The sequence below is a fragment of the Drosophila navojoa genome, chromosome 2, assembly GCF_054131105.1.
Source record: "Drosophila navojoa isolate 15081-1374.11 chromosome 2, UAZ_NAV_1.0, whole genome shotgun sequence".
NCBI classification, from domain to species: domain Eukaryota; kingdom Metazoa; phylum Arthropoda; class Insecta; order Diptera; family Drosophilidae; genus Drosophila; species Drosophila navojoa.
Window position 1 is genome coordinate 9,793,768 of NC_142890.1, and position 25,921 is coordinate 9,819,688.

At 42.2% G+C, this 25,921-nt stretch overlaps 3 protein-coding genes and 1 long non-coding RNA gene across 4 annotated transcripts in view; 1 reads left to right on the forward strand and 3 right to left on the reverse strand.

Annotated features, from left to right (window-relative positions):
- Positions 1–596: 596 nt before the first annotated feature.
- On the reverse strand, positions 597–991 carry LOC108649169 (metallothionein-2-like). The gene is made up of 2 exons (XM_018098187.3): positions 861–991; positions 597–794 (listed from the first exon to the last, which is right to left on the reverse strand). The coding sequence occupies exons 1-2, from the start codon at positions 883–885 to the stop codon at positions 688–690; spliced, it is 132 nt and encodes a 43-aa protein (XP_017953676.1). The 5' UTR covers positions 886–991; the 3' UTR covers positions 597–687.
- Positions 992–2,337: 1,346 nt separating this feature from the next.
- MFS9 (major facilitator superfamily transporter 9) lies at positions 2,338–7,478 on the reverse strand. The gene is made up of 6 exons (XM_018113684.3): positions 7,303–7,478; positions 4,754–4,883; positions 3,980–4,283; positions 3,346–3,886; positions 3,011–3,287; positions 2,338–2,947 (listed from the first exon to the last, which is right to left on the reverse strand). Exons 2-6 carry the CDS (start codon positions 4,813–4,815, stop codon positions 2,620–2,622), a joined length of 1,512 nt encoding a protein of 503 aa, XP_017969173.1. The 5' UTR covers positions 4,816–4,883; positions 7,303–7,478; the 3' UTR covers positions 2,338–2,619.
- A 17,387-nt stretch (positions 7,479–24,865) lies between these two features.
- On the forward strand, positions 24,866–25,593 carry LOC149092118 (uncharacterized). The gene is made up of 3 exons (XR_016197633.1): positions 24,866–24,945; positions 24,997–25,194; positions 25,254–25,593. It is a non-coding gene; the product is annotated as an uncharacterized LOC149092118 (long non-coding RNA).
- The window catches only part of AstA-R2 (Allatostatin A receptor 2), a 137,712-nt gene continuing 137,251 nt past the window's right edge, over positions 25,461–25,921 (reverse strand). The window contains exon 5 of the transcript XR_016197632.1: positions 25,461–25,478. The gene's annotated coding sequence lies outside the window, so the exon portion shown is untranslated. The remainder of the gene's footprint in view (positions 25,479–25,921) is intronic.

Below are 25,921 nucleotides of genomic sequence, written 5' to 3' on the forward strand. Positions count from 1 at the left end.
AGTTCATAAATATTTTGACAGCGCATAGAGCGAGTTGAAGCGGATGCGAATGTCTGAGTTGTCCTTCAGCTGCCACAGTCTCTACAAGTGCTCCCTCGTCATTTCTCATTTAACTCTGACAAATGCGACAGGGAAATAAATGAGCAAATGCAAAAGCAGTTAAGAGCAAATAAACCATCAAATTTGATGAGTAATCATACAAATATATACATTTATAAATTTATACGCATATATATGTATATGCGACAGCAGTTAAATTGCCTTTCTAGCATTGCTTTATTACCCCAAAAATGTCAAGCTTCTCATAAAATGTGTCACTTTATTATTTAGCCATAGAGCAAAGCCTCGTTCATGCGGAGATTTGCAATTTTCTCTCAATCTAAATGGAGAAAAAATGTTGCAGCTTATTTATTTATATATTTGTTAGTTGTTGTTTGTCAACTGCAAGAATTGCAGTCAGACAGAAACACGACTATATTGACTTGCGCTCAAAACTGGAAAACAAATTATAATTCAAATAAAGTTTTTGCTAAGCTGCATTTTCATGACCTATTTAAATATTAAAGCTGGCCGCATTAGAGAAACAAAATTCAAACTTTATGCTCTTATCATTTTTATTGAATCACACGCAAATGTTTACGCCAAATGGCATTTGAAAACTTTATGCAGAATTCCGTATAATCTTGATTATTTGCTGCTGCAGCACTGCTCCTTGGGTCCAGACTTGCACACGCAGCTGCAGTCCTTAATGCAGGCGCAGTTGCCGCCGCACTTTGTGGTCGAGCACTGGCAAGCTGAAATGGTCAAGTTTAGTTAGTTAACAGTAAGTTTTTGGTTTAATATCTTTGTATATTACTTACCAGATACACAATTCTTGCAACCCATTGTATTGGTGATTTTAGTAAATTTCTGTTGGTTGTGAAAAATGTTTAATTGATGTAAAGCTTTTCACTTGCTGTAGGCAACTGTTGTTGGCTACACTAAACTCCCGTCGTATATATATTGTAATTTTAAGCTCAATGACGGGTGCAAAATCGAACAACAGACTGGTAGAGCGGCGCAGGGGCCGGTGTTATCAGCAGTTCGTGCGCAAAATGCGTAACGTTTCGCGCCTATCAGTTGTTGGCATTGCACACACAAATTTTGCGCCACACGATTGGCTCGCCCAATGCTTTGGGCCGTGCTGCACACGGCGCTCTTATCAGTTTATCGGTACGCGCCGCATATACATACATATGTACGTACACAGCGAACAACGGCCGAATGCGCCAAATACGACTGCAGGGATAAACCGTGATTAAATATTTATGTGTGCATGTGCATAGTCCGTAAACTTTATCCTGCAGGGTGGGCGCTAAAGAGTCCGAATGAGATATCTAGCAAATCCGCTTCAATTCGCCAAACAAATAAAACTTCAATCAATTTAATGGCATCCTTTCGATTTCCTTGCACTTTTTCAAGCCGCCCAAAGGCGGAATAGCAAACCAAATCGATATTAAAGTGGTAAGGGCTTTAACTGATTCACACACAAACTGCAAATCCAACAAAACCAACTTCTTTTTTTTTTTTTTTTTTTGGTAAAAATATGTATTATTTTATTTAAACAGGCTTTCTACTACCTAGTTGGCAGCTTAACGAGTTGGACATAAAGGCACGATTATTTACAGTAGGACACTACAGAATTTACAATAACAATTAACATAAACATCAACAACAATAACAATTTACATAAATATCAGTAACAAATAGTTAATTAAATCACATTCAATTTTTTATAAAGCATTATTCTATAGGAACCTCGCAGGGAGGTCCTGTGGATGGCACTTCCTCAGTCTTCTTTTCTTGGCTTCTTTGTTGAGCCTTCTCGCCAAAGGGTTTGGGTGGCCTTCAAGTCTTGCAAGGTAGCTAGCAGCTACCTTTTGCAATACGTCTCCAACTTTGGGGATCTTGAGATCTTTTTCAATGTCTCTGGTGCGCATGTACCAGGGAGCATTGCAAATTTGCCGGAGGATTTTCGCTTGCACAACTCTTAAAAACCAACTTCGGCTGAAGTATTTCAGTATTGCTTAAAAGTGTAGCATACTTTGCGGCATGCACTTAAAACGCCATGCGCTAAAATATTTATGTGATAAAAAGCATTGCATACTTTGCGGCGCGAGCAAAATTTTATTTGTATAAAAACATTTAAACAATAAATTTCAATATGGTTGAGTAGCATATATTCGTCATTTATTATTCAAATAAAAACAAATTACAATATAACAATTGGAATACTAGTTCTATTACTAACACGCTGTCATCCTTCGCCATACAAATTATGCGCCTGCCTTGAGTAATATATATATATACGCTGTTTATTCGCAAATGCACTCGCTACGAGTGCACAAAGAGTTCTAAAAATAGTCAATGGGCCAACATGAACAACATCCCATTGCTGGCTGGCATCACATAACAAAGAAGAAATTCTAAGGCATACAATATGGTACTGTGAATGAATACGAGTATAAACTAAGCTAAAATGTGTCTTTGCTATTGGCTGCAGCTGCGCTACGAGTTGAACACATCGATTGTGCTGGTTGGGCTGGGCTGGGCTGAGCTCGGGTAGGAGGGGGGTGTGCACTACTCCTTTAGGTCGGCCGCCGTGTTAATGAAACCAGTTGTTTGTGTCAGCTGCAGTTGCTTCTCTTCGGCCTCGGCAGCCTTCTGCTCCGGTGACTTGGCCCACTCCTGCAGCTCGCCGGACGCGTAGAACCAGTAGATGACGCAGCCAACAAGATAAATGCCAGCCGAGATAAAGAACACCAGGCGCCATTCATAACGGTCTCCGCTATCGCCCACAATGTACCCGGTCAGCAGCGGACTGACGATGCCGGGAATCGTGGCGAATGTGTTGCCGATGCCCATCAGCACACTGGCGTGCTGCGGCGCGATATCCAAGTGATTGACACTGCAAGTGTTGCGAGAGTTAAGTCGACGCATAGCTGAGGGCTACACTGACGTTGCAACTTACGCGAATCCAGACCAGGCAAAGGCGCCCAGGCCGACAGCAATTGTAATGAATATCACCGACCAAGTGGGATCCATAATGTAAGCCGTGAGCATCATGAAGACCGTCTGAGCCAGGAAAGCGCCGCAGTTGAAGTTACGGCGCACTTGTGTTGTTGTCCAGATGCCCTTCACCTGCATCCAATCGGCCAGATAGCCAGAGACGGCCAGCAGTATGCCCATAGCCAGGTAGGGTACAGCCGAAAGGAAGCCCGTTTTGCCCAGATCAAAGTTAAGCGTATCTGCGGAGAAGATCTCGTTAAATACCATGTTTAGGCCAAGTCATATCAAGCACGTTACCCTTAAGGAAGCTGGGCAGCTGAGTGAGCAAGGTGTAGAAGCCCCAGTTCTCGGAGAAGTGCGAGGCAATGATTGCATAGAAAGCCATGGATGTGAAGATTGCTTTCCATGGGTGCTTGATCGTCTGGGGGCCCGTATAGCCAATCGATTTCTGTATGTACTCGCACTCTTCCTTCGAGCAGAAGCGATCCTTCTCGGGTCCCGCGCGCACAATCAGGAGCCACAGAATCAACCAGATGACACCAATAGTTCCGAACACATAGAAAACACTAGGCCAGCCGTAACGGGAGGCCAACATACCAGACGATGGCATCGCAATTACCGTTCCGGCGTAATTGCCCGCAAATGCAATTGACGCCATGCGAGAGCGCTCCAACGGTGGCGACCACCTGGCCCATACGGCGTGTATGCCCGGAAATGTGACGCCCTCGAACACGCCCTCGATAATGCGCACGGCCAAAAACATTTCGAGACTGTGCCGTGCCGCTAGCGGGGTGAGCAGAGTGAGGATGGCCGTTGTGCCAATGCCCAAGCCGAAGACCTTTCAAATGAAATGTTACAAAAAGCGAGTAGTTAGTCTAGGATTTCCAATTCATTTAAACAATTCTTTAACATGTTCAGCATGTTAACTCACGAGATTGCCGCCAACTTTGGTGCCTATGTAGCCGCCCAGGAACTGTGTGAAGATGTAGCCATAGAAGAAGGAGCTCAATATCAGGCCCCTCTGCTTGGAGTCCCAGGGAAAGTCCTGCTCGTACGATATATTGCCATCGGCATCGTGGACAGTGCGATTCTCCGTCATGGCCACAATGGCCACGGACAGATTCACGCGCAGCGAGTAGACATTGAAGAAGCCAAAGAAGGCCATCAGCACCACAATGTAGCGCTGCTTGCGCCAGAATCTCCAGGTGAGTGGCTCGCTCTCCACCAGGTCATGGCTGCGGGCATGGATAGAACAGAGGAGTTGCTTAGTTCGATCGAAATGCAAATTGTTGTATCTGCTGTCAGCCCAACCAAGCCACAGTCACTTTCGCTGGTCATCGACAAACTGCTGTTGGTTTTTGCAGTCTTTTATCTTTTCCTTCTTCTCTTTTTCGTATACAACATTTCTCAACGTCTGCAGTTGCCAATGGGCTGGAACCAGTTTCTTAGCTATGCGCGACATTAGCAACTGGTTTGGCTTGGGTCATTTGACAGTATTTCAGCAATTCGCGCACATGGGCGTGGGTACACACGTTATTTGCATATCCTACTTGGTCGTACTTTGTTTTGCTTTTGGGCAGCAAGAACAGTTGCTCGAGCTGAGCTTTGCCATAATGCGGAAGCAATTTGCGTATGAGTGTTTCTTATTACATCTAGTTGGGCCAGGCGTTGCCCAAAGTTGAGGTAGTATTAGGTAGATACTCACTTGTTGTGATACGAATGATGGCCATTGTGCTTGTCGGCTTTCATTGACTCCAGGTCGGTCATTTTGCGTGATTGTGTGCGTGTGTCTGTGTGTACGGGGCGTATGATCAATCTACTCGGGCATTAAGGGCCTGCAAATAAATTGGATAAACACAAAAAAGCAATTCAAATACAAATACCAAAAAAAAGAAAAGAAAAAACAAAAATAAAAGCGCCAGCCGCTGTAGGTTGTGCGTGCTGCCGTTTCATTAAAATTAAATTAAATTTCAAGACCTCCCCTCGGTGCAGCTCTCGAGCAAGTTCAATAGAAAAATTGCACACAATGCGAAGCGTGTCATAATTTTTTGCAATTTGTTTCATTCCATTTTGTGTGTTTCTTTGTTCGCGCCCTGCCATTATTAAACAAATCTACAGCAATTTATTGTCTCCGGGCAGCGTTGCGTGCCGGCCGCAATTGGCTTTGACATAGAACTCTAGTCGAGCCACAGGGCAGCGCATTGATTCGGCAAGCATCTTAATCCGGATATACAATATGCATAGAATTCACGAAAAACACACACTCACATAGAAATTGTTAGGCTCTTTAAGCAATTGTCTCGCCTTATCGAAAATACCTCTTGGCAGTTTAGATGACGACGCCTCTTAACTCAATTATCCATTTAACTTATTAAGCAAATAGTTTTGCAAATTGTGGCATTTGTAGCACGCGAAATAGAACACTCACTCACTCACACACACAGTTATAAAACAAAAGTAATCACAGCAAATACGTAATTGTGGCATAAGTGAGCCAAGTGCTTGGGCTACGCTACGCAACCGGTTTTTCGGGGGGACTTTCACTTGATTCGCTTATTGCTCAACTGCTCAGCTGCTCGCCATAAATATTCTGCAGATGCGTGCTCTCTGCTGTTGTCTACTGATTTGCACGTGTGCACAATGGAACACAAGTATCTATTTTTAGATAATAGATAATAATGATATGATAAGGTATGATGCTGTCAGCCGCTTTCAGTCGCTAAATTAACATTCAACCAATAAAGAATACACGCACACGCACACACACACACGCACTTAGAGGCGTGTTTTGAGCGTCGTTTAATAAATATGATTTATAGACAATTTTCCTTGTTTTTCCGTAGCTGAGTTAAACTAGTTTAACGCAACGCCTATCTCCAAAATCCTGTTGAGTCTACATATGGAATTTCAAGTCGACTTGCAACGACCATGTATATATATATATTATAATATATGTATATGAAATTCCTGTTTGCTATAAATAAATTCACTTTCTATCAGGGTCGCAAGCTCAAATTTTTTTATTTACCGCACATATTTGAAATAAATTTGATGTACAGCTAAATAAAATTTGGAATTTATATATGAGCTTTTGATAAAGACAAAGGTAATGCTAATAGGTTACCCTTCTTTAGTTTTTCTTCTTTCTTCTTTGACTGGCAAATAATTAAGTTTAAAAATTAATTTCCGGGTTCGAACCGGTTGTATTTGTGCCCAGCATGCAGCCTTGGCTTTCTATTAGCCCATTCAATATGCACTTTATCAAATTTCTCTATCAATTTTTCAAAAATTAATTTATACATAAATTACATACACACACACACACACACTTTCACGTGCTCATAAATTTATCAAATTTCGTTGTTTTGCAAAACATGCAATGTAATTGAAAGCATTTGCCATTCACCTCGCTGCTTATCTATACAGCATTAATTATTGCACTGGACTTGGAGAGCAATATAAGATTTATAAGACTAAGATTCAATTGAAGAATTGCTGTTTATGAAGTTATCAGCAAATATTGATAATAGAGCAAATGAATTATCAACTGTTGCGCTTAAGCAGCTATTAGTGCGTGCTAATCATAATCTGTGATTAACTCAATTTAGCTATAGCTATAGAGTCAGTTAATATTTACATATCAGTAGCACAAATAGTGAGCTAATCGGAGATAGAGTATTTACTTCAACTTACGTTTTATCTAACCGCGAGATAAACTGATTATTTGAGCTACAGATAATAATAATGATGCTAATATTTACTGCCTATATGATTATATAGTTTTCTTTCTCTTTTCTAATGAATGACTAGCTATCTAAAATTCTGAAAAATGCTGTTATAAATCAAGTCTAACTGTTATATATAAGTCTGTTTCAGATGAAACTTAATTACTTTGAGTTAGTCAGAAATGCTTGGAGCTGACTTTAGTGCATTCTGCAATGCTAATGAAATATATAGAGTTATATATATATACATTTCGAAACAGCTGCCGGCATACACACTTAATTTAAATGCATTCATTTGAACGAAATTCTTTAATCAAGTACAAGAAAGTGACAGTTGTGCAAACAGCAAAGCCGCAGCAACTGCAACTGCAACAGCTTAACAAAGTCGCACAACTTTGAGATTGCAAATAGTTAAATTAAATACACTCCAATAGACACACTCGCACACTCTTGCACACTCTTGCACACTCATGCACATGCACTTTTGAAGTAGCCGTTATATAGAAAAAGCCACAAAACTTGAACGCACCAAGAAACTTCGTCAAGGGTCTTCAAACTCCTCAAGCTCTGCTCAGCTGGTCCGCCGGTGGTGGGTATGCTGATTGTGTGGGCTGGTTGGTTGGTTGGTTGCGTGGCCAGGTGTGTAGCCGCCGGTTGCTCGCAGCGCACTAATACTGCAGCCAGTTGCCGGCATCCAGCTGAACACGACCGCAGACCGCTCGGCTGGCTGAGCGGCGCTCTGCCCCAGCTGATCGTGCGTTGCGTTCAGTTAACTTCAATTAAGGCAAACAAGCCGCACAGAGCCACGCCGAGCCGAGCCGAGCGGAGCAGAGCTGAGCAGAGCGTGGCTGGATTTGAGAACCTTGACTGTGAAGTCTACTAATCGCATTGTGCGAGCAATTTACTCTTTGCCTGGGTAATCGCAATGGTAATCGACATAAAGCTTATGGTTTGATTAGGCACAAAATGTGGGCGCTATAAAGATACGGGGAACTAAATGAAAAGGAAAACACGAATCCAGTTGAGTTCTCAAATTGAATTTGCCAAGATACAGCCTTCTTTATTTGCTTAAATGAACTCTTAAAGGCGGCAGTGCGCATATCGTTCATAAATCTCTATAGATAAGCAACTACAACAATTGAAGAATTTTATCAAATTTATGATGAGGTAATGTCATATAATAATAGCCACAGCTCAGCAGCTGAGCTGAGCAGCAGGCGTCAACTAAGCACATAAATACATCAGCGGCCAGTTGAAAGAGCATCCAGATTTGAAATGAGACCCATTATATAATAGAAGCTGTAAAGAATTATATGCACAGCACACTAACTATTTTTGGCTTGATTTATTGATACATAAATTATGATTTATGGCGAAAACGCCAGCGATTTATGGCAACACCTTGTAAAAAGTTAAGAGTAAAAGTCACAATTATTCGCTCGTCTACTGACCATTGCGGGGGTCTAATTGGGGGTATATTTTGTAAAAAAAAAAGTATAGCAAACGAAAATATTTTGTTTGGCTAGCACATTACATATTCTGATGGGTTTTATAAATAAACCTGGCTAAAAGTCCGAATGACATTCGGTCAATTCGCACATGCCAAAATCGATCGGGTTTGTCGAAGTTAAAATAAACAATGCGTGATAGACGTATTTTAAAAACAAAAACAAATGATGGGCGCATATGATTAAACCGCAGTGACCAGCATAACACAAATAATAGCTAATTCGCATTGGCAAGTGAGAATTGGACAGCGTTGCACAAATTAATAATATCAACAATAAACAGCCCGATCGATAACCGGTTTGAGCCGGTTCGCGTTGTGTGACATCTTTCCGATTTATTATGGGCGCATGCATTAATTATTGTAGCTGAAATGTTAATTATGGGCTAATAGGGAACACGACGCTGTTGATTTAAGCTCTTAACAGCGCCGCTGTTAAGCTAACAGCGGCAAGCAGTGCACGTTAACAGAGCAGACGTTATGCGTATCGCATACGCCATGTAAGCGCTTACAGAGATCAAATTTAAAATTGAAATCGTTGTAAATTCAAGCAAAACAATTACATATATTTAGCTACAGCATACCGCATATGTATATACATACGTATTCATATGCAGCCACGTTTGCATATGATAAATTTTTTTGCATCATATCGCAAGCAATGTGAGAGCTGCACGTGCTGCCAAATAAATAAACACATGACAGAGCGAAAGGCAACTCAATTTGCATTGGCAGCTGCTAGAACGTGAGAAAACAGCACGGAGAAGCTATATAAACAAGCTGCCCGATTGGACACACACACACACACACACACACACAGAGTGCAGGAACAACAACAGATGATTGTGTAAAAATAAATTGATTGATAAAATGCAGCTAAAATGGCGTGCAAATTGCAAACGAGCCTCCAGCTAAATGACAAAAAGTGCACGCATCGTCTGCTAATTGTTTTTCTAGCCACCACAGGCAAATCATGCAGCGCATAACAGTTCGCACCTCAGGGTGCGAACACTCATGTGTGGCGAATTAGCGGGCGCGAAGTTAAAAATAAACTGTGAATAACATTTATATTAATTAAATGTGCAAGAATTCGAGCAGAAAGTTTCCCTGAAATGTTATCATCTACCTGAGACGGGAGCACAATACTCTAGAGCCTCTTTAACACAGCCAAAGGAGAGCACTTAAGATGGCTTTCCAGTCAAGGCAACCCTTTTAAAAATAATATTTATGGTTTCCCCGAAAATTGTTATAAAAATACCTACAAATTGCAAAGCCCTTTTTATACGCTCCCATTCTGCTTTGGGGCCTCTAATTGAATTGTTTCACGAAAATTGGAAATTGGCTTCAAAAGAGCCGTATTAAATGCGCTATTTGTTGCAATGCTTGAGCTTGTGCTTGTGCTTCTGCTTCTGCTGTTGTTGCATGTCCCCGTGGCAGGTGTTGGCGCTTAGCTTTTGTGTTTTGTTTTTTGGTTTTCTTTTTTTATGTTTTTTGTTCTTGTTTGTGCGGCGCTCTTTGTGCATTATTCGCATTTCTTAGCGCTTTGCTCATTGTTTGTAGATTTTATTCGTCTGCGACGCAAAGGGCTTAGCAGCGGGTGGTGAACAGAGGGAGGTGGGTGTTGGTGCCTTGGCTTTATGCTTGACAAATTGCATTTTAATTGCGCACCGCTGGCGGACTGCTGCACAAAGTGAATGCAGCTGAGTGCAAATAATTGCACCTGAATGCACAACAAATAATTCCGAAAATACAGTTAAATATTTGAAGCATTTAAGTCATTCGACTCGCCGCTATTCAAATTTATTGTTATTCATTTCGCCATTGAATTCGTGTGTTGTTCGAGTACGCAGTGCGAATGCGAATTCGAATGCGAATGCGAATGCGAATTTGTCGTTTGACTTTGGCTACGTGAGCCTTTAATGGCATTTTATGCGCAACTTGCGAAAAACTCGAAACCGACTACAGCTCCTTTGATTTCAACTCGACAAAAGTTGCGTCAACTTGAGCGCACATTACAAAAGCCCCAGCACGGACACAGCCCGTGACTGGGTGTAAAAGTTTCCAGCAGCTTCGTCTACTTCCCACTCTGCTGTTAGTGGTGCTAGTGGTGCTGGTGGTGCTGCTGCGCTTCTTTTGTCCTGCTGCAGCGGTATTTGCTCGACCCAGTTGTTGGCCAACTACTTGAGATGCAGCAGTGACCTGACTCCGCGCCCAGCTGGACAGGACATTTGCATTGCATTTGGACACACGTAAATCCCCGGTGTACGGAACAGACCCTCCCCCTCCCCGCTGGGAGTAAAGGCAGCCAGCAAAATTCCGTCGTCCTTGGGCTTCTCAAATATTTAAGCTGCTCAAATGCACAAACTGGAAAAAGTTCGCTTAATCGCATCGCCCATAAGTATGCAATGCCACGGCTAGAGTTCAAATTGAAGGCTATCCCATCGAAACTGTCACTAGAGCAGCCCCAAAAATTCTGCGGCGCACTTTAATTAACTAATTACAGCCATTAAAAACGTCGAGCTCGGCACGCGCCTTTTGTCACGCCCCTGGGAATTGGCGTCAAGTGAAATTGTGACAGGGAAACTGATGAAGTTGGCTGTAACAAAAAAAAAACTCAACAAAAAATTGGGGAAATTTTTATGCAATTAGGTCTAAAAGCCTTCTGATGTTCAAATGGCGCACACACACACACACGCATACGCATACACATACGCATATATATACATAGAGGCTGCTGCTGGTGCTGTGTCAAGGATGCATTGGCTGTTTGAAAATTCGTTGCATATGTGAGCATAACTCAAAGCCGGGCAAATTCATTAGGCTTAAGACACGCAGCGACCGCAGTATGACGACAGCTGCATGGTTAATCATACGCCATGTTTCCAGGCTGTGAAAAATTCAACAGCAACAGCAGCTGAAGCCAGAAAAGCCTTTTAGCACTAACAAGTGCCTACAAGACCCGGCACACTAGCAAATATTGTGACAAAAGCGTTGCACACAGACACACACAGTCACACACACATGAATATAGACGGCAAAACAAAGAAAGGACGAACCACTCGTAGTGTAAATATAAAATTTATAATAACAAAGCACGTCGCAGGTGCAATTAGTGTGCAAATAAGCGTTTATTTGCCTCAAACAAACAAAGACAGAAAGAGAGACTCAGGCAAACATAGAAAGGCAGAGAGAGAGAGGGAGATAGTGAGAGTGTGTGGCAGTGCCATGGGCATCTCATATGATATCTGACCTCGTTTATGTCAAGGTATTTCAGCTTTGCTAATGCCAGCCAGCCAGCCAGCCAACCAACCAGCTTAATTGCTATACTAGTTTCACGAGCTTGACTTAAATCAGATTTCAATTCACTCAAATATCTCTGGAGCGCATGCAAAAAAAAACTGTCATGCGCCACTGTGGCGGCTGCTCGCTCATAAATCATTTCCCAAAAACGTGATACTTTGATAACATTGATAAAGCTTTTGATCATTGGCTGCACTTAAGCAAATCAGAGGCAACATATGCACACGGAAAGAGTTGGCCAGCATATGTAAAGCAAAACGAGCCCTGATTATAGACAGAGAGAAAGAAAGGGGGAGAGAGAGAGAGAGAGTGAGCGAGCGAGAGAGACAGAAGCAGGTAAGGCCAAACAAACAACTAAGGCACCGCTAGGGACAGCTATTTGCCAACATGTAAAGTACACTGACATCGCCTGCAGCCGAACAACAGTAACAACAACAACAACAGTAACAACAACAACAAACACATCAAATAGAGCAAAACCATTGGCAACGACAAGCGTCAGCATGAGTCTGAACTTAGCTACAGGACTCAATTGAGTACCATGCCAGGCGTACAGTGGGGTCGGGAAGGCGGGCAGGCGGCATAGAGTTGGAGACATCTCGTGTCTCGCAGCTCACTCAGCTGCCCTGGGGCACAGCATGGCCTGGTCGGGCTGGCTGGACACCCTCAGCACCCGCTGTCTGCCCCTCACTGTTTGTTTTGCTCGACTGTCCACTCTGACAGTTGGCAGCTGCCTAAAAATGTGCACAGAAAATGTCGAGCTCTGGGACTTAGATGGCAATCGCTGCAATTTGGCCAGCCTGCCATTGTGGCAAATGGAAATTAAAATGAATTCTTATACCCTGCATCAAAATATAAACATTTTAAAGTGTGCACAATTTAGCATGGAGAGGGGCACAAAATAAGCCAAAGAATGAAATATTCATAAGCTCCACAATTTGATATTAAATCAATTGTTAAGTGCTTGACTTTCCATTGTTGCTTGATCATAGTTAAGGGTATTAGGCTGTCGAGCAGAGTAGCTTAGATATACGAAATTGATTACATCCGAGGCACAGGAATACAAATTGGTTTTCAATTTTTGTTTCTTCTTGCCATCAGCTGGCTGGCCTTGTGGCTCATCATATTTGCATGGCTGGTAAGCCTTATAAATACAACCACATCGTTGCCTAGAGCAGTGGCAAAGTTTTCACTGGGCTCCCCAGCAAAAGTGTGCTAAAATGTTATTAGCGCTTAATTAGAGCACAACTTTTGCTTTTGCTTTGCCCTGAAAAAAAAAAAACCAAAGCCCCCCAGCCCAGTGTCTCGGCTCGACCACAAAGGCAAAGGTGCGCTCCGAAGAACTTTTGCTGCAGCTTTGTGGTAAAGTTTTAATAATGTTCAGCTAAAATGAAATAATGCGTTTTGCCAGCAGACTACGGAAATTCCCGCCCAGGGGGCGGCCTGTTAAATGGGAAGACACAGCTGCAGCTGCAGCTGGAGCTGGAGCGGCAAAGAGATCCGCTTTAAATGTACATCAACAAGAGTCCATGCCGTGTGTGTGCAAGTGGTCAAGAGTGGCCCTGAGAGCTGAGAGCTGAGAGCTGGCAGCAGTTGCCAAGCTAAAAGTTGCTCAGAACCAATTCATTAAACATTCACCGAGTTGTCTCTGGCGTCAAAATGGGCCACACAATGCAACGTGGCCGGACTGAGGGGCCAGCCGGACGGAGACCAAAGCGACACAGTTGGTGGCCAAGAAGAGGCTGAAAAACGTATAGACGAGCGGGCGGCGCAGCGGGGCAGGGGCACACAGCAATTGTCATGTGTCTGTGCTTTGCTTCCTTTTGTTGGGTCGGTCTGAAAGGGTCAACAAACTGTCGCCCCTTGCAAATGGCCCATGTATGCTGGACAAGCGCTATGTTTTTGTTGCAACTCTCCACTTGAGCGTTGCAAGCTGCTAGTTGTCACTCGCCAGTTGCCAGTCGCAGCTAAGGAAGATGTCATTCAATGCATATTTCAAGCTCTCAAGCAAACAGTGCCCCTGAGACATTTCTAGCTAATGAAAAGCACAGGAAATTACGTTTCTTACGTAGCAATCAGTTTGCATCGATTGAGCGGAAATTCCCCAAGTATGCCACAAAATCGAGTATCAATCATACGCACTGTGCACGCTGCCAGGCGGTAAATTAATATTAATATTAAGCATGAATTCTAGCAGCTACTTCAACGCAAACATTATTAATACATATAATAATAATAATAATATGGTCGGAAGCTAAGCCAGCTCGTAAATGTTAAATGGCAACGTCTGAATATTAAATGGACGATGCTCGCAATATGCTCAACGCTGTTATACCCTGGAGCTGCAGAGCAGTTAAGTTAAATTTAGGTCGCTTTAAATAAAAATACTCAAGCAACATATATGAAATGCTCTGCAATGAAACCTGTTTGATTTCGACAACAGCTCAGAGTTATCAAGCGGGTTTTTGATTACGTATATATGTACATATATTACTCAATATATAACTAAGAATATATGTCAGCTATATATGTATATTCCTTAATACTAAACAGGTACATATATGTTGAGTTTATGTTAATAAAATTGCCGAAATACATATAAAACAGCGTATACAAAATAATTACTCCCATATACATACATATATACATACATATATACCTTTAAGCACTCGCACACGCCCCGCTGCTCCAGAGATGAGGGCTATCAAAAATTTAATAAACTGTCAGCGCGAATGGCAACAACAATAGAGAGAAGAACAATAACCGCAGAGCGGGTGCACATGCAAGAGCCGCATGTGACTGACGGGCAGCACTTTACGAGCACTTTGTAGGCGTGGGCTGCCCAATAAATATATCAAGTGCGACAGGCTTGCTGGCTGGCATGCGTCCATTAGAGGTACGAGAATAACGCCAATTAAGTAGCCTCATAAAATGCACGCAGCAAATGCACCAAAGGACATCGATACCTAATTAAATTTCAATATGCAAACCAAATTATAATATTATAAAGGAGCACATACACACGGATGTATATTTTATATACGTCTATAATTTTTAAGCATACAGGCATTAGGTTATTTATAGCGCCATACATTAAAATGAGTCGCACAATTGCTGATTTAGAATGCTCTCTCCCCTCTTTCTCTCTCCAGTTACCAGTTGCCTAGCGACGTTCAGTCGAGCTCAAATTGCCAGCAGCTTGTGTGTGTGGGTGTGGGTGGTTAGCAGGCGGAAGTTTCATGCATACAGCAGTTGTAACATAGCTACAGACACACACATACAAACACGCTGGTTATGCGGCGCGTGTGTGGTGTTTAAAATTAATACGAATTCTCGTCTGCCTTTACACTTCAATAAGTTTTCAATGAACACTTTGAAACTATTTTTATACCGTTTACACCTATGTAAATCAATATTTGTATATCACTCAATGTCCGTGCATGTGCATGTGTGTGCGTGTGTGTGTGTGTATGTATATGGTTTCATTGACAGCAATTTATCTTTTAACCCGCGATGATTTATTGATGCCAGTTGGTTAAAGGTATAATATGAATTTTATGTTTGGCCAACATGCACACGTCTTATGCACAAACACATGCACATATACATGTACATATATAATCATACACAAACACACACATGATCAATTTTCAATTAACTGTAAATAGCACTTATGCGTGCGTGAAAAAAGAATTGTATGCGAATGAATGTGAGAGTAATGTTATTCCATGCAAATATTATTCTTTTGTTATTCAATTTCGAATGCATTTAAGATAATGTCGATGCTTGAATAAATCTGCATATACATATATTCGTTTGCAAAGTATTTGACATAGTATTTATTGCTGATGGCATGTCTCTCTTTGAACAATTTTGACTAAAGCACTTAAATTCCCTTGAGCAAGCATTAAATACTTTTATATTTTAGCTTTGTCAAGATATCTATTTTAATAATAAGTATACTCTATATTATAAGCAAGTTTCCTTTATGGCAAGCATTCGTATGCCAAGATTCTACTTGAAGGTTAAGCCTCCGCTTGGCAGCATTCGGCCAGCCTAAAAGTATGCAGCAATATTTAAGCGTTGCTGCTGCTGTAAAGCCAGACGAGAAGCAATGCAGGCTTTTTGGGCTGCCGGCCAGCCAGCTGCTATCCTCGCTAAGAGCGTATCACGTATACGCGACGCACTCATTATCCGAACTCTCTTAAGGCCGCACATCTGTGCGTTTTATCCGCAGCTGCGCAGCAGCTAGCGAATGTCTTGAAGCGGCTGCGGATAACTGCGGAGACACGTGTTTTTGTTTACCTTCGTCGTTTGTTGTTTTTGTGCGCGTCAAACAGCCTCCGCCGACTAACCCAGTTCAATGCGTGTGCCACTGCAGCCAGAGCCACCAATAGTGCGTGTGGTGTGTGCTTACCACTTACAGCTGCTACAACTGCTATGGCTACGGCTACGGCTACTGGCAGTGCGAGTGCCACTGCCATTGCGACGGCTGCTACTGCTCAAGTGGTTTGTTCTGTGCGCTTTGTTGCTGTTATTTTGGATGCTTGTGGTGGGGCCTGAAGTGCGCTCGTCTTACCTGCTGCCAGCATGACGACTGTGAAGTTCATTTTGCACATTTGTGCTGAGTGGGCACTCGAGCTGTGTGCCAACTGCTGGCGCTCGAGTGACACAGGAGTGAGCAAGAAAAGGGCGCACGGCCACGTAACTCGAGTGAATAATGCGCCCGTAACGGCATGAAAAAGAGCTGTGAAGTTTCTTAATGCGACTTTGATTACTGCAACAACTCTTGGCCACCTGACGCACGGCTAAGCCAAATATGATTGACAGCCGACAGTCAGTTAAACGAATGGCCAGCGTCATGCTTCATCTGCAGAAACTTTTGCCCAATTTACCTAGCTATTTTTTATTCATTTTTGCGTACTTTTTGTTGTAGCTGCTATTGTTTTCTTCTGTCTGATGTCTGGCACTGACGTCTTCTCGCACTTGCCGAAAGCCCCAAACTTAATTATTTACAAACTGTGCGGCCGCACCGTGTTTTTACTGCCAGCACAGCTGCAGCTGGGCGAGAAACATAAAATTTATTGGCTGTAAAGAGAATGTTTGGTCAAAATGATTGCAAGTTTGCATGCATTATGGGTCGCTGTCTCTCCATCTGAACTGGAGCAGCTGCAGTTTAAATTACAGTATTTACTACAGGTACAAACTCGTAGCTGTTGTTGTTTATCTTTGTGTTGGTCAAGCCACAGGCGCACCTGTTCTATGTAACACTGTATATACACTGTATATACATATATATATATATGTATGTATTGTTGACATAATTTTTGGACTCGGCTCGGCTCGACTCTGGCAGCCGGATCGGTCAGCCGTAGCTCTATTAATTTCTGTTAAAGTTTTTGGTAAAGTCCACGCCCCACTGCTGGCGGCGGGCTGGACAGCACGCTGTATGGATTAATCTGTGGGGAGGCGGAGTGGGAGTGGGAGTGAGATTGGGGGGCCGAGGCCTTTGAATTTATATTTAACTTTGGCTGTGCAAATTTAATGAACGCTGCTGCTTAATTATTCCATTTCAGGCAAGTTTATTTTCTACACGCGCGTTTTTATGCCGCAATTGAAATTTTTAATTGGCAAATGCGTGGGCGCGTCCACAATCCACTCGCAGTCTCTGGTGGCATCGGGCGGAGGCCGCTGTGCGTCGCCTGGCAGCGCTTTGCGGCATTTTAATTACAAGCTCCGCTAATGAAATTAAAAAGTCACTCAAATGGAATTATAATAAAATAGAGTTGTTGTACCTCAACAAAAGCCAAGGATTAAACATGGCCTGCTGCCGAGCGCCGATGCTAGCAGCCTAATGCCAGCAGAGCATCTTGCAGCACCACCAATACATGATCTATTATTAGTCCGTACGTGCTGCCGTCTCCTGCTGTTACCTGTCTACAGCCTACCTGCTGCCTGTCTGCCAATCACATCTAATTAATTGGCATTTACGTTGCGCCATTAATACAATTATTGGACCACAATTATAATTAGTGGCGTTTCACACTTGCTTATTTAATTGTGGTCTCCATGTGCCCGCAATCGATTAACTAGTCATTAATTTGTCATAGTTCTATTCAGGCATACGCTGCGTATATGCGATGTGCATATATGAAAATGTCATTATGCGTGCAGCTTTCATACTTTTCGCAGGGCGCAATATGTAATAAAATTTGTGTTTTTAGATTGCGAACATTTTTTGCTACAATTTATGGCACACAAACCCAATCACTCATATGGCATGTGCATATGTATAACTGTTTGTGGGAGGGGCTGGCTATGTTCGTATACCTTTGTAACAGCCAGGACATTGGAATTTATCACTTTACATTTAATCTGTTTAAGCTCGGCGCCCGTAAGAGGGCCGGACAATAAGTTGTTGATGTTTGAATTGGTAGGAAATTTTATATAATTATAATGAATTAAAGTATTTCTCATATATTGCTATACTTCACTGGGCATGATTGTGAATTCTTCAATACATAAGGAAAAGGATTTATCTTAATCTTTATCTTATATCTATTATATTAATTATATAACTCTCTCCCCTTGTCACCCTTTGTCAATCATTTGTTGTCCGCTTCTCTTTACCTCTGCCTAATACATACTCTTTACATATTTACATCATAATTGAGTATTCGGTATTCATACACATGACAAACTCTACGATCCACCCATTCGGTGCCTCAGTTCAGCTAGCGGTAAGCGTTCATAAAATATGCATACGTTTTAGATTTATTTTGTGTATGGCGATTATAATGCAAATGCAAGCACTTTTGACAGCAGTCCAAACATGTTTCCCGAATGAATTTCGGGCTAGCCAACGCCGAAACAGAATATTTATATGTTAAATCTTTTTGCTATTAGGACAACGCAATCACAATTGCTGCCACAAAATAACCAAAAAAAAAAGTAGAAATAAAAAAAGAAAAACAAGAGCCATAAATAATAAAATCAGAACTGACGAGCTGCGGATACGCTCTGGGTTTCAAGTTCTATCCGCAACGGCGTCCACATTCATATCCACATCCGCATCCGCAGTCATATATCGACAGCGACAGAGACGCAGGCTCCCTGGGCGCTTACCTAAATCATAACCCGACCAGTGCGACCAATAAGCCCAAACAAATTGACACTCTCGATGCTTGGGGAAATCAGCGATAGCGACAAACATGAAATAGCCAAACGCAGCCATCGCAGCTCCAGCGGAGAGATTCGCTCGATACTCGAATGCCACATGCCCGACAGTGAGACATGCGAAATTTTGGCATTTTTTTGGAAAAATCATTGCGTAAAGCAATCACAAAACAATTAGCATTAGAGTCGACCGACGACAGTTTCAAAATTCGTGGCCAGTTATGAAATCAAATTCAATACAAAAACGTTTGCCATGGTGCCAACATATTTTTGGTGCAGTGGCCAAATGAATGCACAATATGCACCTGACTCGCGTTACGTATACGTGCCGTTGCACGGGCTTGACTGACAGAGCTGCCTTCCAATCTGGGCACTTCATTAGCAAATGGCCAGCTATAGCCGAGCTTTAGACTGGCCACCTCGTATTTTAGAGCACACAAAACGCTGTCCCGGCAGGCGAATGCGTACGGCCATTAATAATTCATGCAGCGAAATGAAATGCATGGAATAAAGCGAGCCAACAGGACTTGTTTCAGCTTCGAATAAAACAAGCTGCGTAGCCGCTGGCATGACAATAGACCATGAAATTGTAATGAATACAGCTCTCTCTCTCTCACCCAAAACTGAACAGTCTACCGGAGTGGAGAGCGAACCATTTTCATAAACTGAATCCATTCAAAATGTGAGTTCATGAGCGTGCGTAACCATGTGCTTGAAACGGCAACTCGTCATGGCATTCAGGCTATTCTACACAGAAGGATATTTCCGGAGAGCTGGGTAAAGCGAAGATAAAACAAAGGTAAATCATTTATATAATTTAAATATAATTTTATTTAAATCTTTTAATATATCTAAAAATTAGCATACTATGAAGTATATAATAGTATATTCCTAAATAAATTTTTTGAAGAAAGAAAATAGATTGAAGGATAAGAATGCGAATTAGAGTATTGAATAAATATTCAACCGAACGGAAAAGCTGATCTATTCAGCTGAAGCGCGCTGTATAAAGTAAACAGCTAAACGCACTAACATTCATTCCGCATTTACCATGTTAGCTTCAACTGAAATCATTACGTTTTACAACACTGCCATTCAGTGTAGAAGTTCACTAACCAGACTTAAAGCGTCTCTTAGCTGCACTCTAATTGCTTCTATCAGAGTTTGGCCAAGTGGATAATAGTGAGCTGGGCAGACGAGTGGTGGTGGTGTTGCCAGTGGGTCAGTGATGCGCTTCGATCATAAAGTTGCCAATGCAATGCAAACAAATTGAAAATTGCCAGCTACCAATTGCCAATTGCCAGTTGCCAGTTGCAATTATAAACGCGGCCATTTGCCCATAGATATGCCATTAGGTTTATTGTAGTTGTTGCTGTTGTTGCTGTTATTTTGGTAGTTGTAGTTGTGTTAAAGTTTTTGCTTAACTTGAGGGAGCTTGCTACTAAAGCAGAGCATACAAAACTTTGCTAATAGCAGCCAACGAGTCAATGTGTACGTGTGTGTGTGTGGGTGTGGGTGTATATCTAAGCAATTTGTGAGTGTATGTGCGTGTGTGTGAGTTAGCAGTCAACTCAATGAAGCCAAAACAAATATAGGAAAAACTTTTCCAATTTTCGATTGCCAATTGTGCAAAAATTTTACGTGCAACTTGCTTGGGGAATACGAGAATGCGAGAATACGGGAATGTGAGAATGCGAGAAAGTTTTGTGCCATTTCGCAATGTTTCCAGCTATACAATGTCCCCATTGGCTAACCGGTCCATTTGTGTGACGGGACCCTCGTCTGCATTGCACCTACTCAAAACACAAATTAAAACTAATTATCCAAAAATATATTTAATAAAATAACATTTCGCAATTGCCGCGAGCCAGAAGGCAACAGAAATGCAGAATTATCTGAATTATCAACTGCCAACTTTAATTCTGACAAATAAACTTCATTTATTTTTGCACTTTTATAGTAAATCATTTTTGTTGTTTTTGTATTTTTTTAGTCAGTTTTTTATTCGGATTTGCTTTGTTGTTGCAGGCGCTGGCTTTAACTTTCGCTTTGACGGCAAACTTTTGCTTTTCATGCTACAACTAGCTGGCAAAAGTTTTTGCTAACGTAGCGCAGCAAAGTTTTTAGCACTTCAAGTGCATGCGACCAACCGCCACCCGCCAGCCCACCCCCACCCCCCCCCCCCCCCACTGCCTCCGTCTGTCTAGTTCTCACTGGCGCCCCTCTCACTTGCATCAAAGTTGGGCCAAGTTTTCACTTGGCTCACATTTGATTTAGTCGCTGCCTTGATGTCCATTTTATTTTGCGACTGATTCAGCAATTATGTACGAGCATGTGGCAGTTGGCAAAAGTACTCCAGTTGGATATAAAGCAACTAAGGTGACTCATAAGGCCCTCTGCAAAGTGTATTCGACGAGCAGTTGCCCTGTGAATTTGTCAAAGACCCAAATGAGCTGAAATTCTCAATATGTGAAAAATCTGAATAATAAATATAATTATGTTGTATTTAATATCCTTTCCATTCAAGCCGTGTCTCAGCATGATATTGATAAGGTATTCATTAGTTTGTAATACTAAATGAAGAGGAGGTAAGTATAAAGCACAATAATAGGCTAAGCCAGACGGCCATGTCCATATTTAATCAAATATTTGGTTACGCAAATAGCAGAAGGACAAATCAATGCTGGATACAACTGGATACATATTTAAACAGCTGGTGTTGGATAATTTCGCATTGGCCATATCTAATCTAGTGCTATAGGGTATATACACATATGCATATACATATATGTACATGGGGGTATGTATGTTGAAGTAGTTATGCTGGGGCTTATGCGAGTGATGGCTGCACTTTAAACTTGCCATACGTAAGTGTTTGTAATACGCTCGTTACATTTATTATGGAGTGTGCTGCTCGGCAGGCGAACAATGCTGCTTCCGTTTCCGTTGGCTGTCTGGCGCTGGTAAGGATCACAGTTTTGGGTAGACTCTGTGCAGCTGGCATTTGAATGCGGGGCGCAGCACATGACATTCGACACAATTCCCCGGCGCAGAGCACGTTGCCCGTAGCATACTTATCCGGGCAACAGCAACAGCAGCAACAGCAACAGCAGCCGCTGGCAACTATCTGTAACTGGAGGCGGACTGCAGTAAATGCATATTTTATATTTTCATTTCATTGAAACCGACACGTAGTCCACATTTACCCAGGCGCCGGCGCTGTGTATGTGTGTGTGTGTGTGTGTGTGTGCGGGTTGTTGGCCTGGCTCGCCAGCAATCGAGTAGAGTGTAAATTCGAATTGAAGTTGCCTGCCAGCTAATAAGATCCAGTCCATATATATATGTACATATATGTATCTACGTGTCCTTTGATTGGCTTAAAACATTTCACTTTTAATTAAGTTATCGCAGCTGCCAAAGAGACTCACCCAGAGGCGACACCTGATTGCCGCCGGACAGTCTCTGATTGCATGTTGACATACTTTCGTTGGTCTTGATAATTTTCACACAGAAATATCAAGACACAAATAAAACATTCAAGTACACATTAAACTGAGTTTGGACTTGAAACAAGCGTTTCCTTTCAGCAAATGAATATTTAAGAGAATGACTGAAAGCCATCTGCATGAATGCATGGAAATTGCATGTTTTAATGCCCGCACAGCGGCACCGCTATAAAAAATAGCACAAGTCGTGGCTTATCAAACGAATAGCATTGCGTTGGCCTTACGATGCCCCCGAGAAGTCGCCAAAAAAAAGTTTACATTCACGGTTCGCCGGTCACCGAAATATTGCACTTTATATATCATCGGGGATATGCAGAGTAGACTATATATAACAAAATATATATAAATATAAAAAATAGGACAAATATATATAAATTATGTGCCTTATAGTGGTTGCCTGCTGCTCTTTTATTTTTTATGTTAGGTATATAAAGTTTATAGATTACGTTATATAAGAAGTAATACTAACATAAGTAAATGTTGGCTTAGAAGCTATACGCCTCCTCCTCCTTGCAATAAAATAAACCGCTTTACATACCAAATCAAGTATCGCGACCGACCCATATTAGAGACTAACTCATAGTTGTGGCTAAGATTGCTAGAATACATTAAAGAGTGAGTAAATTCCATCTATTATAAATGCAGAATCATTCCTGGGATTCAACCAGAGATTGCCAAATTAAAGAACTTTAGGGTCCAAGGTATATTTGGCCCTCTAAATTGTGCTTAGCCATTTGGCATGAGGGTCGCGTTTGTCTATTTGGCTACACCACAGCGAGAAAGGGAGTGAGAGAAAGAGAGAGATAGAGATAGGGAGAGCGATGCCTTGGACTGGCTTTTTGATTTCTGCACGTTGCCGTTGCTCGCTTTTTGCTGATTTAGTTTTTCCTGCCTGCTACGAGGATTTGGTTTATTGTTTAGACGACAAATTGCAAGATTTTCGTTTTGTTTCACTGCGCTGCATTCGGGTACGTGTCCTGTAGAGGCAACAGCCCAAGTGCCTGATTAAACCCGGGCAGACAGAGTTCGCTGCCATTGTCTATTTGCGGTACACAAAAAGTATTCGATTTCTTTAACGATGACATGATATCAACCCACTCGAGCTGCACGGCATGCAAATGGGCAGACAGAGCAAATTTGAGATATGTAGAGAAATACATGCACACATGCATCTGCATGTGGGACTAGTTGGCTCCGTTAGCTGGCATGTTTGTGATACGTGAATCCCATTCGTTGGCTCCGAATCTAACGAATACATATCACAGAGCTCTTTACAGCTAACCAAGTCAATAAAGACAACCTGACAGACAACAGAAGGTGAAAAGAGTTCAAAGTGGAGGTTGGTTTCTAATTACAACTAAGGACGTTCACTTTATGCCATCTCGTGCTGCTCTAAGATTTCTTATAAAAAGTAAACTTTTCAAAATATATTTGTGTATTTTTTATTTATGTATGCCAATGCTCGTTCTGAGTGATTATTTATGGCTTCTCCATAGCTATATTGAATACTGCAATTCGATTATCTCACAAGCTGTTCGGGCACTTAATCAACAGCTGGCCAGCGTTGACTTTTCGCATTATTTGGCTAAATTGTGCACCCAAGTCACGTTATGCTCGCCAGCCACATAAGTGGACCTACAACTAATTCAATTTGGTTCCATTGAGAGTTGTTTAGTGCTCAAACGTACAAATTTGGGGCCGTCGAGCGATGCCGACACTTTCAATAGAACTCACATTTTGGTCTCTAAAAAGAAAGAGAAAAATAAAATTAGACACTTAAGTAATAGGGCTGAATTTTGAAAACACAAACTGCTCAAGTTTTTGGCACATAATTTCCATAAAATGTTGGTTAGGTGCAAGCGAGAATCTATGTAAATGTGTGCCCACATATGATGGCATGCAGAAACAGTTGCCACATTTGCGCTGCATTAAAAACGCATTTTCATTTTCGTCGTCAGCAGGTTTAATAGTCTGTGCAACAATGTGCAATGCGTGTGCATGTGGTGGTGCGCACAGGAGCGAAGTCACGCAGTCACGAATGAATATTCACGAATGCCGATGAAATGACATTTCAGTCTGCAAAATATGAGAAATGTCAATTAATTTGACAGTGCTTAAATTTGACGCTTGTCCGAAAGCAGTCTAGTAGTCCTTGAATTTGCTATCTGAAGAAAAAATTCCAATTTCTGCCCATCCCAAATAACAAAAATGGAGAAAAAACCAACGCTTAAGAGAGCTCGCGCGAACACCATTTGTGAGGATATCGTGGAAAGGAAAAAAGCCAAATTAATTAATACTGCCACTCCGAAGGCAGGGGCCAAGGCCGGTAAGTGCCGGACATCCATTAAAGGGTTAGGCTGTAATACAAAAAATAAATTAGTTGCAGAGCCACATCAATCGAATCGCCGAAAAACGCAATATCTGCCTGAGTTGCCTGAGAAAATTGTCCCTGCAAAGAGTAGGCGTCAGACCATAGATGTGCTTGCTGTGGAGAATGCAAAGAAACAAGAAGGTAACCAGAGCTATCCACATCCGGTATCAAAAAAGTCTAAGACCCTACAAGCCTTGACAGCTAAACAATCATCTGCAACTAAATCAACGGAGCCTGAGAAAATTGTCCCTGCAAAAAGTAGGCGTCAGACCATAGATGTGCTTGCTGTGAAGAATGCAAAGAAACAAGAAGGTAACTAGAGCTATCCACATCCGGTATCAAAAAAGTCTAAGACCCTACAAGCCTTGACAGCTAAACAATCATCTGCAACTAAATCAACGGAACCATCACAGTCAAAACGTTGTGGGCGTCGCAGAGCTTCACATGTCGCAAAGTCAAATGAGAACCAGAGCACTCGAGTGCCACCAGTCCAAAATGAGTCTTCTACGTCGAAAAAGATTTCTTACTATGACCTGCAGAAGGAGAAGCACAAAGCGGAGAGTAAGTACTCCAATCTAATATTATCCGATGATAAATTCTTATCAACTCCTTACCTTCAGGCGGCCAAGCGCCAAGGTACCCGAAAATAGAAATACCAAAGCCTCCGCCACCTCGGACAACATATCGCAGATCGCTGCAACTAGAGAAGATGTTAGCAGCTGAGAAACTGCTGAAGGAAAATGAGAAAAATGCATTAGCGGAATCTAAAGATATTCCGGCTCCTGCTACTGCTACGGTTTCTACTCCTGCCGCTGCTAGTGCTCCTAGTCCTGCTCCTGCTCCTGCTGCTGCTACGACTCCCGCACCTGCTGCTGCTGAGGCTCCTACTCCTGCTACTGCAACTTTTAAAGCTCCTGCTACTGTTAAGGCACCTACTCCTGCTGCTGCTAAGGCTCCTACTCCTGCTACTGCTACTTTTAAGGCTCCTACTCCTGCTGGTACTACTTTTAAGGCTCCTACTCCTGCTACAGCTACTTTAAAGGCTCCTACTCCTACTGCTGCTAAGGCTCCTACTCCTACTGCTGCTAAGGCTCCTACTCCTGCTACTGCTAAGGATCCTACTCCTGCTACTGCTACTTTTAAGGCTCCTACTCCTGCTACTGTTAAGGCTCCTACTCCTGCTGCTACTACTTTTAAGGCTCCTACTCCTGCTACGTCTACTTTTAAGGCTCCTACTCCTACTGCTGATAAGGCTCCTACTCCTGCTACTGCTACTTTTAGGGATCCT

Coding starts and splice junctions, on each gene's coding strand:
- MFS9 (XM_018113684.3), bottom strand. CDS start 4,815: ATGACCGACCTGGAGTCAATGAAAGCCGACAAGCACAATGGCCATCAT. Junction 3,887..3,979: donor CCAAAGTTGGCGGCAATCTC/GTGAGTTAACAT, acceptor TTCATTTGAAAG/GTCTTCGGCTTGGGCATTGG. Junction 2,948..3,010: donor TTTGCCTGGTCTGGATTCGC/GTAAGTTGCAAC, acceptor CAACACTTGCAG/TGTCAATCACTTGGATATCG.
- LOC108649169 (XM_018098187.3), bottom strand. CDS start 885: ATGGGTTGCAAGAATTGTGTATCTG. Junction 795..860: donor TTGCAAGAATTGTGTATCTG/GTAAGTAATATA, acceptor TGACCATTTCAG/CTTGCCAGTGCTCGACCACA.